The sequence below is a fragment of the Leuresthes tenuis genome, unplaced genomic scaffold, assembly GCF_036924035.1.
Source record: "Leuresthes tenuis unplaced genomic scaffold, fLeuTen1.0.hap1 SCAF_11, whole genome shotgun sequence".
Lineage (NCBI taxonomy): Eukaryota > Metazoa > Chordata > Actinopteri > Atheriniformes > Atherinopsidae > Leuresthes > Leuresthes tenuis.
Window position 1 is genome coordinate 8,841,718 of NW_027325365.1, and position 15,159 is coordinate 8,856,876.

Below are 15,159 nucleotides of genomic sequence, written 5' to 3' on the forward strand. Positions count from 1 at the left end.
TCTTTTCCACCAGGAAAAGTCTTTACTTTTTCAAATGGTGATATATTTGATGCTAAAAACTGTTATATTAACTCATTCACAAGTCACCATAATTTTGTGATCGCAGTCTTGTCAGTCTTGTGGAGATCTCACTGTCTCATAGATTAGTCTATCATTAGTTTTAGATCATATTCTGGCACACTGTGGTATATCTTCAGTAGTTCACAAACTTCTCATCACTGAAGTACAGAAGGACATCCCTTATCCCTAATCAAAATTTCATCCTATGGGAAAGACATTTTACACTTTAATGCTGTGTAGTGATAGTAATAATGGGGGTGTTAAATTTCACCTTTTACTCAACTGATAGTGAAATGGTTTTTAAAATGCTAAGTTGACAGTTCCCTGATGTTTTGCCTACCAGGGTGAAAGGTTAGGGGTGAGAGGTCCTGGTGCTGAGTCTGTGTGATTTATGGAGTCACAATGTGAAAAACATGGAGCTTAACAAGTCACCTCCCAGGGTGAGAACAATAATATATGTGAAGTGACACAGTATAAAGTCATAGGTATGAAAATAAAATATCTGAGATGATTATATGCTATTTGTAGGGGTATATATGATTATAATTGATGGCTATTAAATAGAAGATCTGTCTCAGGAGTGTCCTTCAGTTTACAAACCATTTCTGTTGGTAGAAGTCATCATCAGTAGCTGAAAATACCGAAAGGATTCTCCTCTTCAAAGCAAAACTGTGCTGCAAACAAGTGTCTGAAAGATACCCATCTGTAATTGTACCTGATCATGTTAAGTTGCATGCTCACAGTTATATTTGAAAAGCAGTGGTCAATTATTTCAAATTCTGGACATCTCTTTTTGGACTGAATTTCTCTTTCTTTTGGTGCACGTGAATGTAAAAGTTAGGGTCTTATTATCAGAGGGGTTAAAGGTTTGTGTCTGTGTCTTCTCCTGCACAAATTCTACTTTGTGACCCTGTAACCCTCCACCCTCCTTCTTCTCTTCTTTTTCCTGTCCACGCCTCATTTCTCAGCCAAATGCTTTGGTAGCCTGATAACACATTCACTCCCTCTGCTCACACTGTCCTCATCTATCAGCTTCAGCCAGCCCCACCTTACTTCTGCTCACATACACACTGAAGGAGACACATCTCTCACCCAAACACACTCCATTTTTGACTTTCTTTTCACATATATTTTTCTTTTGGTCACCACCATTCCTTCAGTCTCTTTTTCTTCTTCTGCTTCTCATTCTGTTGTAAATGATATCTATGTGTTCATTTCATGTTCCATTCCACATATTTAGGAAAAACCAGCATTTCAAATATGGGGCTGGATAGCGTAGTGGCATGATTGCCACCTTCCATGTGGGAGACATGGGTTCAAATCTCCTGCATGAAAGGTACTACCTCCAATAGGGGTCCTTAGGCGAGACCCCCTTACCCTGACTGCCTACCTGTAAGTCGCTTTGGATAAAAGCGTCTGCTAAATGCATAAACAAATATATGAAGATACTGGGCATGCAAGTTGAGTGAGTTTATCAGTTTAGAAGTACACTTACTGCACAGTAAGAAAAATGACTCCAAAGACACCAAAGATGATTAAGTCCACAAATACTAACTGAACTGGATTGTTCTTGGACTATTGGAGCATTTCATCATCTTTACATCTGAACAGCTCAGTGTCTCTACAATGCTCTATTCATAGACATAAACCTAATTTGTTCAGAAATAGTTTTTCTCGCATACATACTTCAAATTCAAAATGAAAGTTTACCTTAATAATAGTAACATTTCACATTTTTCATATTTGATATTTTGGCTTTGTACTAATCTTAACACAATCTTTGCAATCACTTTTCCTTCCATTTCATGTAATGTTTGATATTTTAAATACATTAGCAGTTTTTATGTGGCTACATATTTTTTTTTCCAATTTATTTTTTTTTTGTTTCACTGCAGCATTTTTCCACGTACATTAACATACATTTGTTTGCCACATGCATGCTGGACATAGAGTGGTCCTACACATAATGGATAAGTTATCAGTTTTCAAATGACAACTATAAACAGAGTTTAAATTCTTTGGCACAGCTCTTGCATTTTTTTCCTTTCTGTCCTATCAGAAATAAATTAGGTCAGCTAGATAAAGCTAAGCCAGTTTATTCCATTGCATGCTCCTGGACCTTTCATAATACTGTTTTTCTTTTTCTATTTTCTATGAGACAAAATTGCTTTAGCTTTTTTCCAAAATGCATACGTAGAACATATACTTAGAATAATGCAATTTGAGTAGATTATTTTGTTAATGAACATCAACATCATCATTTAATTTGTTGAGATGACCAGCAAACACTAGTAGCACAAGCTTTTATTTTTACGAGGATAACAGTGATAACTGGCTTTAGAGTGCTTAGAGACTGATAACCTGACACACATGTGATAACCTGTGGGCCACAATCGCAGGAAACCACAGACTTTCTCATGAGTTTGAACCTACTGACCTTCAAGGTAATCCAGTCGATTGTTGAGTCAACACAAAGGCATGTGTGTGACTGACGTACTAAAGTGTGTTTTTGTTCATAATCACCATATGTTATTTTATTTTTCTCCTTCTATCTCTTATTGTAGTCGTCTGAACAGAAACAAGCTCCAGTTTCTTCCAGAGCTTCTCTTCCAATCAAACCCCAAACTGGGACGAGTGTGAGTACAATTTTACGTTTCCCTACCTCTCCCTCCACAGGCTTTTTCTGACACTTCCACTGTCATTCTTTCTCTCTCTTTTGATGTGTTACGTGATCCTTTTGAAAACATGGCCAGGGTGCAATGTCAGAACTTTCATCCAGGTTGAGGTTCAGACCTTGTGCCAGGTGACACAGTGCTGCTCTGTGCTCCTGTCGAGAGGTGAAAAGACTATGAGTGTCAGATGTGTGTATGTGTGTGTGTGTGTGCTGGGTTTAAAGAGGTGAAAGTGTGCCTGGAGTGAATGTTTTGCTTGGACTGATGTGGAATTTTTATTCGGGAATATAGAGTTTTCCCAGAGTATTCAGGGTGTAGGAGCAGGTCAGGCTGATGCAGTGAAGACTCCCACTTGCCCTCCTTCTCTTCTCTTTCTCATCGCGCATTCCCAGACATTTTCTCCCTCTTTCTCTGTTACACTCCCATTAGTGCATCCACCCTCCTTTTCTTTCTCTCTGCATGCTCCATCTAAAGTCCTTCTTTCTCCTTTGGCTCTGTTATCATCAGAAAGTCTCTGTCAGCTTGGGTTGAAGGTTGAAACACTTTTTAAACCTAAATGCTGTTGACATTGGCTTTTACTGTGTGCATTACTTGGTAGATACTTGCTCTTGATTGCATATGTCTCCAATGATTATTGCCAGCATTCCTGAGCTTATATATCATGCACTGGTGTATCTGTATACACCATATTGATTCTAGCAATGCTATATAACTTTTTCTTTTTGTGTGTGTGAGTGTCTGCATGCATGTATAAGAGTGCTGTGAGATGTTAGGATAGGGAATACCAGCTCTGAGACATTAAACATCTCTATTCCCTCATTCTCTAGTACAATAATTCCATGAGACAGAATACCTTGGAAGTTACTGGAACCCTTCTTTGTTGAAACAATATAATATTCCGTGCAAGGTCTTTTTTCTGTTATTGAAGTTTTAAGATAAGACAAAAATGAATGGATTCTCCGCTGAAAAAAAGGGCAGATGATTGAAGATGATTCTGATGGCTCTTTTTGACAAATGTATTAGTTTGTACCATTTGTCACCAAGAAATTGATAGAATGATAAAACCAACCAAACCCTGTAATCTCTTTGACATAGAGCAGCCCAATCTCACCAGTGTAGTATGTATGTTTGTCCACCTGCTAAAATGTTCTAACTCAGGATTAGGAATTATTCGATTACACAGTTTCAGTAGGCAGTTGTTTTTTGTAGGGTAGTGTGGCGTTGCAGGACAAGAGCTGTAACCAGTGAGAATTTAATTAAGTTTTTTTACAATACCCATGAGTTTTGTAACATGTAAACCTGACCATGTACTTTTAACTTCTATTTTTTAACCATTTGCAGCTTGGAGCAAAGTATAAAAGGTTGAAAAATGTCAAAGTAGAAAAGTGAGAAAAACAAAAGACTATAGAAAATATAGTGCGAGACGGGATGCCTTGCTTGAGAGTCAGGAGCTATGTATCAGGTGAAATACTGCCCACATAAGCAACAGTTCCTAATGTTGGCCACTAAAACCTTTACCAACACAGAGGTACAGAGTGACAGTGAAGTCCAGAGTAGTGAGTTTTTATACGTATGTGCTCAGTGTTGTTAATAATTGACAAGCGAATGTTACATTATGCAAGTTTGAACAATTTGTGCTGTTTAACGCATAACATGACAATGAGATTGTGCTTAAAAGAAGGATTAGTGGCTTATCAACTGTCCATGGTTGATCCACTGACAAGGAAAATTTAGAAGTTTGAGAATTCAATTTCCAGTCAATAATTGTTTAGTTTGTGGTTTGAGCTCTTAAGCTATTTCCTCATTGCTCTCTCATACTATAATAAAGTGCTCCAAAGGTTATCTAGTACAACTGATCTCAAAAGAGATCTGAGGACGAGAAGCCTGTGTCATTTTGACCAAAGCATGTCACAGACATTTCATTGAAAGCTTAGGGCATTGTGTAAAAAAAGAAAGAAAGAAAAGAGGCGGGATCAATAATATGTATCCTAAGCTAAGCTTTGTGATGGAATAAAAAGAAGCATCAGGAAACAGGGCTTTGTTGGGATGATGGGAAGTGATGTATTTGGTAAAATGAGGGGAAAAAAGCAAAAGAAGATCAAAGTTTGAACTGAAACAGGTGAAATCAGCTGAACCTCAACAATGGAACTGGACAATTGTTACACCCACAAGAGCAACAAAATACATAATATCTCCCCAGTGAAAACAGAGTAGCTAAATCTTTTGTTTTAAGGTTATTAGGCTATTAGAGAGAAGCATGAAATCTTCTTCTGTGGCTTCAGGCCATTTCCTCTGTCTACATGAATTCTCTGGAAGCTACATACTGGATTGACTGCCATGAAAAATAAAACTATTTGTTTTCATTGTCCTTTGCTTGTCATCACAACTTTTGTTTCAAGAAAGTTGTATGGATAACAAAATCAGCAAATACAGTTTCTATTATGGTGCTTTTTAACAATGAAAGTAAATTGATTTTTATTTCGTAGCACTTTCAGTGAATGACATATTGTGTTTGCCAAAAAGCCACAGAAAGATGAACTCGTCTTGGTCGGGTGCTTACTGTGAAACATCTATTAAAAAATCGGGACACACTGATTGTGTGTTTCATATATTTGTGGTGGCATGTGATATATTGCTGAAGACAGCAAAGAAGACTGTTATGGCTAAAAGCAAATTGTAATTTACGTCAACTTTGGCTTCCAGGATCACACACAGTCAATACCGCTTATGGTAACATCGGAGACACACACAGTGACATTCACATACACGTGTTATTTTTTTTTTCCAAAACTTTCTCTTGTTCCTCTTGAGTGACAGTCTTATTTTCTCCACATCCTGGCTTACTCTTCTATAAAACCCCTAATTGGTCTCGATAGCTCTTATTTATCACCGTTCAAATATGGATCCCCATAGACCTCTCAGACAACTCAGGAGAGTGGAAAGGATAAAAGTGTTCCAAACTTAACATTATAAATCTCATGTTCTTTATATCCTTACTTTGCCATCAGCACAATCTAAATTACAGTGTCTGGATTTCGCTTTTGCTGCAATTACTTTCCACTTTTCTCATATTTTCTTAAATTTTTCAAGGCTTTTTCTCACTAGGTTTTGCAAAGTTAGAAATAGGCACTGATGTGAAAAGCAAGAAATGAAAAGTAGAACATAAGAGTGAAGAACAAAAGAGAAAGAAATTTAGACGACTGAGAGAAAGACAAAAAGTCAGAGGAAGAGACACGCTACAGAGTGAGTAACAGTAGGGGAGTACGAAGGAGGAGAAAAGGAGGTTTGCTAGTGGCTTTCTGGTTTGGGTTCGTAGCCTTCCTCTCTGTCAGCCTTGGTTAAATATTAAATGATGGCAGTGTGATAGGAATTACCTCTTAACCCTCCTATTAAAGCAGTGCGGTCTGAGGTTTGGAGGAGTGGGAAAAATCTGGACTGGCATTAAGGGGAAAAAAGGCATGCTCTTGGGGGGGGGGGGGGGGGGGGGGGGTGGGGGGTGGAGGTAAGGACAAAGTCTATCAAATTGGATAACAGTTTTTAGCATAGTCTTTAATCCTACTGGGATGGGGAAAGTATAAAAATCAGTTGAGGAGGATGTGTTCATTGGATAGTGTTAGAATATTGCTGTAAGTGTGGCTGAGGAGTGCCTCACAAGTACAGATGAACCAACAGTACAGAGGAGATCATGTGAAGGGTGGGAGATTGATGAATGAAAGAGTGGTGGAAAAGGATGAAGGCTATGAGATAGATGGAATAGATGGTATGACCTTTTGAGGTCCTAGGTAGAGGGGAGAGAAAACAAAAATAGGTATGGTTTGACAGACGGATTGTTGACTGGAGTCTGTGGGTTTTACTGTGTGCAGTCTGTGGTTGTGTCCCTCCACGGTTTGCAGAGACTGTGGCCTCACAGCACATGCACACAGGCACACATTATTGCACGCTGTTAGCTTGAACTTTGAGGAAAATGCATTTGCTAAGAGGGCAGTGATTTTCTGGTTTGAAATACACAAATTCATGCTAACTTAAATGGAAGAATGCAAGCCTTTGGTCAGAGGGCTTTACTGCCTGAATGCACATCACACTGTGTCATGAAGGTTTACTTTGCTAAGTGACTTGATGGCTGTTAGTCTTGTGTCTGATAACTGACCCAGACAGAGCCTCATCCTGTTATCTTTGCTTTCTCCTTTTGGAGTTTATTAATGCGTGTTCATGTTTTTAGTGCATATGCTTGTAAAAGCACATGCGTCTATGTTGCATGCAAAGACCCTGAATGTACCGTCTGTGTGTTTTGAACCAGCTTGGGTTTACTGCCAGTGATACTCATGAAGCAACATTATTCTACCCCATTAAAACAGATCAGGTTACATTTGATTATTTTGAGGGCGCTGTAAGGAAGATGAAAATGAGAGTTATGTCAGACTAAAGAGACGTTTCCCCTTTCTTTCACAAATATTGTTCTTGTGGGGCCTCTAATGATGAGTATTACACAAGGTAGTGGGTGATCTTTGACTGTGTCTCAACATTGTTAGAAAGTGAGACAACGTAAAAGCTTCCTCTTCCAGAATAGATGCACAACCCTGTTGTGTTTGACAGATGGGAAAGTGTTATTTCAAACTAGAATGTGGATATATGCTACCGTGCAAAAGTCTTGAGCCACTGTTTATCTCTTAAAGTTTTGCCAGAAAAACAGGAAATGGGTGCAGTGACTAATTGAAACATATACCAACATGGTATAAATGGAAATACATAAGATGAGTATTTATGGGTTCTATTGGCCTTTATTTACAGTAGCGAGAGGATGAGAAAGTTGGCAGAGGTGACTTGCTGCAAAGGGCTGCAGACTGGGACACATACCTGGACCTTTTGCAACTAGGTCTTATGACCTCTGTACACTGGGCACCTGCTCTCCCATTTGAGCTTCCCGGCATCCCATGCTGGGAAATTTCAGGCTTGAAGGCTCTAACTGAGATGTTAAGAGGTCTGTTAAAGTCATAAAAGAGTCATTGAGGTCACTTGTGCCCCACCCGCCATTTGGGTCATCCAGGTCATTGTCATCTGTGAGTTTTTTACCAGCATCTTGGTCACAAGATCTAAGGTGTGAATGGTTTTAGAAGCTTGAGGAGGAGAGTCAAGACTGCATTATAAGAGCTGGATAGGTGATATTTGATGCTATCCCTTCTGTTTAAAGTACTTTATTCCATTTAACTAAAGTGGCTTCTTTAACTCCTCTCTCAAACCTTCTGACTTTCCTTTTCAAAATGTTTACATTACTGTCTTCAAAAGAGTGTTTGTTCTGTTTTAGATGTAAGTGGACCACTGAGTCTTGATCTGAGAAGCTGGTTCTCCTGCAGTGTCGTGCCATGCTCTAGTGAAGTGGTTGTTTAGTTTCCCCAAAATGAAAGTCTGGGCACTCTTCACTGCACTGGACTGCATGTACAATGTTGTCCAGCTTGTGTTTGGGTGTTTTGTCTTTCACGTGAACCAGTTCGTATTTCAGGGCATTGAAGTACACTGAAAATGTTGTTAAGTTTCTTTCATGACAATGTTATAGGTGACTGAGCTGATGCTCCTAATGATGGATCTGGGTCGAGTTCCTTCTTTGTGCATCCTTTGTGTCAAATATTTTCTCCTTTTTTCACAGTTTTTGTTGGCAGTTTTTGATTTTCTTCTCATAGCTGCTTGTTTGGTCTCTCTTCAACTCTTCATAGGTGGTGTTATCACTTATAATTGTTTTGTTGTGTAATTTCCTGTGTTGAGAACCGCGAGTGCAAAATATGGGATGTTTTGGTGCTGAGGAATGTTACTAATTTATTTTCCTCTAGTGTAAGGATAGAAGATGGAGTTTCTAAGGTTCAGCCTTAGTAGCACTGCTTCTTTCTTTTCTGTGTTGTTGTTTATTACTACAGATTCAGTAGCAATTAATCAAAACAGTTAAATTAGCTGTTTGAAGCAATACTGTGTAACTTTTTAAATGAATTATTAGTTAAATTCCGAAATGGCAAAATGCACCTTTTTGCCTCGCTGTACACATTGGTTTTGTAGTTACGTCCTGGTATGATCTGTAACCAACAGTAGGGAATGTTAGCAAATTGAAGCATGTTCTGAAATCTACATTACATTTTAGCCAAACATTAAGGCTAAAAGGGTTTTTTGGAGGCTTAAAAGAAAGAAAGAAAGCAAGTTTATGTCTAGGGGGAGGCTGGTGAGGGATTCTATCCAGTCAAAGTATCCTTGAGAAAGATACTTAATCCCTACATCCATAGCAGTGTAGGCAGCAGCATAACTGTGGTAAATAAACACCTAAAAAAAAAGATAAAGTTAGCTAAGGGCTGGGAAAAACTTGCTTTGGGGAGTGAAGAACTTAAAAAGAGAAAATCATCTGTGTGAGTCTAATCATCAACAAATTATGACCTGGAAGGTTTCCCATTCAAACTGCACAACTGATGACTGGGAGGTAATTACGTATGTTCATAGGTACCATTAGGCTATCCTTGTGCAAGGTACTTAACCTCCAAATGCTTCAGAGGAACTCCCAGATGTAAAAGCAAAGTCCAAACCCTCCATGTTACTGTAAATATAACATGCTGGTTAATTCAGAGAATGAGAAGCAGGACGGAGAGAGGATTGAGGGAGGGAAAGAAGGCTGAAGCGCCGGAGGTCATTTGAGATGACTTTTCCTCCTAATTAAGTTAATGGAGAAAGACGAGGAGGTTGCCTTTAATCTTGGCTAATTGTCCATTTAGAGGCAACTGCTGTAGTTTACCTGCTGGAATGTTATGGCTAGTGTTACAGGAAGTGGGTGCACCCAGCATGTCCAGTGATTGGTTGTGTCAGACAGAGCCTCACTGGCGATTGGTGAAAGGGTGAGGAATGAATGCTTTTGTTCTTTTTTCATAATTTTCTGTGTTACTTTGTTTATTGACATTATTTTTTACATGCACTTTTTGTGACATCTTCCTAACAGAAACAGAACAACCAACTTTGATGTTTGGAATTGTTAGATTGTTTTCTTGTCACTTGGCTCCAACCTCTTTGTTTGGTTTTCACGCCACTGGATGCTGGAGAGAAACAAATAGGTCTCAAACACACAAACACACAGAAGCGCACACTTCTCTCTCTCACGCCACCTCTCCTGCTGATTTAACACCATATTCACTGAATGTTGAGGTGTGGGTCTGTGTGTTTGGTGAATATGTGTGTGTTGGTACATGGCAGACTTTATACTAAACCACACACCCACGACTGAGCTTCCTAATAATTAAACATGACTCAGATGTACAAACCCTGGTATGCAGCTGCACCACAAGTCTTGTAGGACCTGACATGCAGCTGCACCACTGGGCCCATACACACCGGTAAACTCTGTGTGCATTTCTAACATGTTTATCTATCTTTCCTACGTTCAGATTTAAAATCTCACTTGATGTAACTGCTTCATAAATCAAAAGAAATCATGTTGTTTGGTTAAAATGACGCAGATGTTCTGGGATTAGACGGGAACAGAAGGCTCATAGTCTCCAGGATAGAGCTGCACCACAGGGCCTACACTGACATTCACTGGCATTCAGGGAAGGGAGGACTTTTACAGATGGAACATCACTAGAGCACCTCTAAAATAAGTCTGCCCTTAGTGGCTTGTGCACGCGTGTGTGTTTCCCACAGCCCAGACGGCAGTGCGATTTTACCCAAGGACATATTTAGATAAATACACACTGCAGAGATACTGAAGACTGAGAGAGAAACAGCAACACAAAGAAAAGAAAAGATATTGGGATCATTTTAGAAATTTTGCCGCCCCAGAACTTTCATTCTTTCTTTTATGCTCTCCAGAAAATGTATGTTTTGCAACTGTTCCAGCTCAGTGTACATATTTCCTAATATATGTTCAGTTTCATTTACTACTTCCTAAATATTTAAAGTAGAATGCGTATGAAGAGCTTGTGTTTCTTAATATAAAGAGCACTCAAGAGGCAAAAATTCCTGAAGTGATTGTGTGTATGCTGATGTGTGTCTTTCTACAGTATGAAGACGTGTGAACTGAACAGGCCAGAGTGGTTTAAGATGGAAAGAAGATATAAATGTTCACAACAACAACATCTTTATCTTTTAGCTGCCTACTTTAGCGGCTTGTCAGTTAGCTAACTCACTACAGAGACAAAACCTATGAAAAGTTCATGGGAGGCTGTGTGCCTGTAGATTTTTCTCTTAACCTCTTATAAGGCAAGGAATTTTTATATGTTTGAACTGAAATAGCACATAGGCTGCATGTGGTAGTAATTTTACCTCACAAATAAAGGTGATTTGGATAGGGAGTGTATCCATGGAGCTTTTAGCACACACTCTTACTGTAGCCTATAACTGTCAGATTTTCCCTTTGACCTGTTTTCTCCACCAGGCCTTGGGTATGGTGTGGTGGAAAATACTGTATTTTTACGTGTGTTTTTCTCTGTGTATCTTTTTGTGCTTCTACGATTGTGATTGAGGCAGCAGGTTCTTATTTGTGCAATTAGTGTATATTTTTATACAAGTATACCATAAGCAGCAAACTGTTTGCTCATGTATTTAGTGATCACATAGTTGAATAATCTGTGGGTCTTACCCTGTAAATTTGCTTAAATACTTCTGTACATCTTAGATTTTGTTTGTATTTTCCTACGTCTATAAATGTGTCCGAATTTGCTTGTGCATGCTTGTGTATGTGTCAGTTTGTACGTATATCTAAGAAGAGGCAAACTTGATACAGGTTCAAATGCACTCACACAGTGTTTGTTTAATGGCAATTTAGGTTAACATAAGAACGCTAATCGAAAACAGACTCGGCTCTCTGGAAAGCTTTAGGAAGAGGAAGATGAGGAGAGGGAAGAGGAGAGAAGTGAAGGAAAGTAGGAAATGAATGCAGAGGTAAAATGGAGAAGTGAGAGGAGTAAGCAAGACTGGGTAGCAGGTGAAGACAAGAAAAGGTTTGGAAGGGAAAACCCGGAATACAACAAGACAGACTGGTGGAGAAAATTGGGAAGTAGATATTCACTGAATTTACTGCGAGAAATAAAAGCTTTTGTTGATTGTTGCCCGTTTTTTTTCATTTCCTTTTTTTCCCACTAGCGAATGGACAAAAGATCTGGATCTTATTTGAGATGCTTTATATTTCCTCAAGGATGTTTTAAAAACTGGCAACTACATTCTGGCCTACTCAGATGTGTATGTGTGTGTGTGTGTGGTGCTGTGTTCCATTTACCTTTGGAACAGAGAAGCTGAGAATGACATCACGCCCAGGTTGACAGTGTTCCAGATGTAAGTTGGAAAACCAGCAGGTCAGTAGCTCAATGACCAGGCTAGATATTATATGCAACGCTGGTTGATAGTGTGCTATGTGCTTTTTATGCATTACAAACACAATATGTTCACTGACTGAGTTTGGACAGTACTATTGTTTAAGGCTGATTTAAGAAGAAACACTTTCCTACTGCAGCTATCACAACTTTTAATGTACGGAGAAGCCATGTTGGATTTTGAGGTTGAGGATGTTTAAGTTCCTCTGATTTTCCAAATAAGAAAACTAATTTCAGGGGGTATTTCAGTTGATTTAATCTACTGGGAACTCAGAAATGACATCTTTTAAGATCAGATGGAGCCCACCATAAGTGTTGATGAGGTGGGTTTTAGTAGTGAAAGCAAAATGAAACCATAAAAAACAACACTTCATCACTTACAAAGGACAAATCAGTAAACAAAAGCTGCATAATGCCTCTTTCTTTCATAATCACCTACATATGTACGAACAGATTCTTCTACAAATGAAGCTTCTATGTTTAAATGACTATTGCAATTTTATAGAAAAGCTCCGGAGTTTTTGTTTGGAATATTTTTTATGTATATATAGTTGAAGGACTGTGATATATTGGGTAGGATAAAGGGCTCAAATTGTAAAGGGCAAATTGAGATTCAGTGACGGTCACTATGGAGGAATGAAAAAATTTGAGCAACTTTACTGAAATGGCTAAAATACTATCCATTGTCCTTTTCATCTAGAGTCTATGAATAACTTGTTATCCAGTTCTTTTGTCTTACGTGTAATGTCTTTTAAAAATATGCCATCAGTTGACATTGATCTAAATCTCATTGTAAGAATGTAAGAAGCTTTGTTATTACAAAATAAATCTTTCAAAGCGTTGGAGCAGCTGAAACGCGACCTACAAGCTAACTGCTGTGGTGGAGTTATGGTCATGTCATCTGTAGGTGTCTGTCTTCAATCTTCTACCAAGATTTTTTCAGGTTAATTACTGCAGTGTGACAGGTGTGCGTTTAGTTGTGGGCGGAAAGTGCTGAAATATCTCATAATTTTAGTATGTGCTTGTCTGCAAAACAATGCAACACGATATTCTCCTTGTGGTGTTCTCATTCCCTGGAATAGATTTGTTAGGTTTTTATTTAATAATTTTACAATTTACAGTCAATGCCAGCAAAAATGTCTGGATTGAGGAGTGGTGTGTCTGACTTTCATTCAGATTATCAGAGTTTATCTCATGTCAAAGAAATTGTAATCAAATCTCACCCAACAGCAAAGGTCCTACAATGTGGGAAAAATCATTTGAAACAGTTGGCTGTGCATATAAAAGTATTGGTTTGCTTGGATACCAGTTGACTGGTAATCAAGCTGTCTGAATCCATTTAGTTCTCAACAGAACAACCACATTATTAAATCCCTGTTATTGGGGTCAAAATCCTTCAAAATCAATTTTGACCACATTATTGAAACCTAAAGTGTTTCATTAGAAGGAACCAACTAATATAGCTTTGAAAGGTCAGTAGATATCCTTACTGATGTGTTGATTAATGAAATTAGTTGTCTAAACAATGTAAGTCAGACTTCACATGTGCGCTGCAAATATTTTTGATTATCTGGAAAGAGTCTCTGATCAAGTTGTTGGCCTAAAGTAACTGAGCGCCATTTTCAAAATGTAAATTCCATATATGGACACATACAGTCATTTTTGTGAAGTATTATTATGTTTTAAATAACTGATTTCATTAGATATAAACCCACTTCTGACACTGTAACACACTGCATACATGTTGTATAAAGTGATTAGTGTTTGGTGGATGAAAATCAGTGGGAATGCTTCAGTTTGTGTGTGTGTTAGTGTGTAACTTTGTGGGAGGTCTACATAGCTATTGCTGTCTTTGTTGTCCATTATTATGACTACAGACTACATGCCTGGGACTGGCTAATGTCTCTCTTGCACACACACACACACACACACACACACATGGACATGTGTGTGAGACCAGAGAGTTATGCTTTTTGTGTATGGACCTGCAACTGAATGTGCGAGCATGCATGTCTCTCAGTTCGACACTCGTGATTTATATTGTTTAAGTGAGGTCTGATTGTTACAAATGAACCAAAACTGTTATTATTGCTCTGATGTAATCAGAGTTTTATAAACATGTGCACACACGAATGGAATGACCCACAAACACAGTGTCTTGCTGTCACACACACAGTAACGGAAACACTACAGATATACACATGTTACATACTTTGAAGACACACAAGCAAACTGTTTTCCTCTCCCCTCGTTTGTCTCACTGACACATGGACACAATGTAATCTCTGTGTGGGAAGTGTCACACATTTAATAAAAGATCAAAACCAAGAAAACAGTCAGATGTAATATTTCTTCTTTGCACATTTTTCCAAAATGTCTGTTGATGAGATGTAGGAACAGCTTTTAAAAAGTGCACATTTAAATCACAAAACTAGGCAAGTGAAAACCTTACACAGAACTTTCCCAATGAGTGAAGATCAATAATTCCTGGATCTAGGAGATAGTCCCCTTTCAGAATAATTGAAACACCTTTTTCTGAATGTTTCACTTTGAAGAAATCATTCTTATATGTGTGTAGTGCATGGAAACATTTCGGAAATAATTTCCGTTAAAGTTGAGTGTCATACAGTGACCATACAGTGACCATCATAGAGTGACGAGGTTCGCCTGTCTGTAATAATGGGGTAACATGCTGGCTACATAGAGCTAAGTAACTCTGGAAGCTTTTACATCATCCATGTGGTGCTTCAGATGAGTCAGCAGCAAAAAATAACCAACATAAGCTTCTAAATGCAATATCTTAACGTGACTAAATCAGGACCACATTGAGGATGAAACATTGGTCTACACTCAGCGAACTAAAACAGCCACTGCCAAGAAGCAGTTTCAACACTGCTTTGAAGCTGATTGTATCTGAGTATCACTGTCAAATTCAAATGAGACCAATGATTTGCAAATCATTTAATTGCAAAAAATACAAATGCATCCTAATATATATGTATAAAGAATATAAAGAAAATACATAGTTACAGTGCTACTTTAATTAGTCATGTGTATGTAGTACTTTGTAAAAGCCTTGAGCCACCCCTTATTTCTTT

General features: G+C 38.4%; 1 protein-coding gene across 1 annotated transcript in view; it reads left to right on the top strand.

Moving 5' to 3' along the window:
* slit3 (slit homolog 3 (Drosophila)) overlaps positions 1–15,159 on the top strand; it is a 244,166-nt gene that overhangs the window by 24,801 nt on the left and 204,206 nt on the right. The window contains exon 4 of the mRNA XM_072395321.1: positions 2,625–2,696. Coding sequence (XP_072251422.1) covers positions 2,625–2,696 — 72 coding nt within the window. The remainder of the gene's footprint in view (positions 1–2,624; positions 2,697–15,159) is intronic.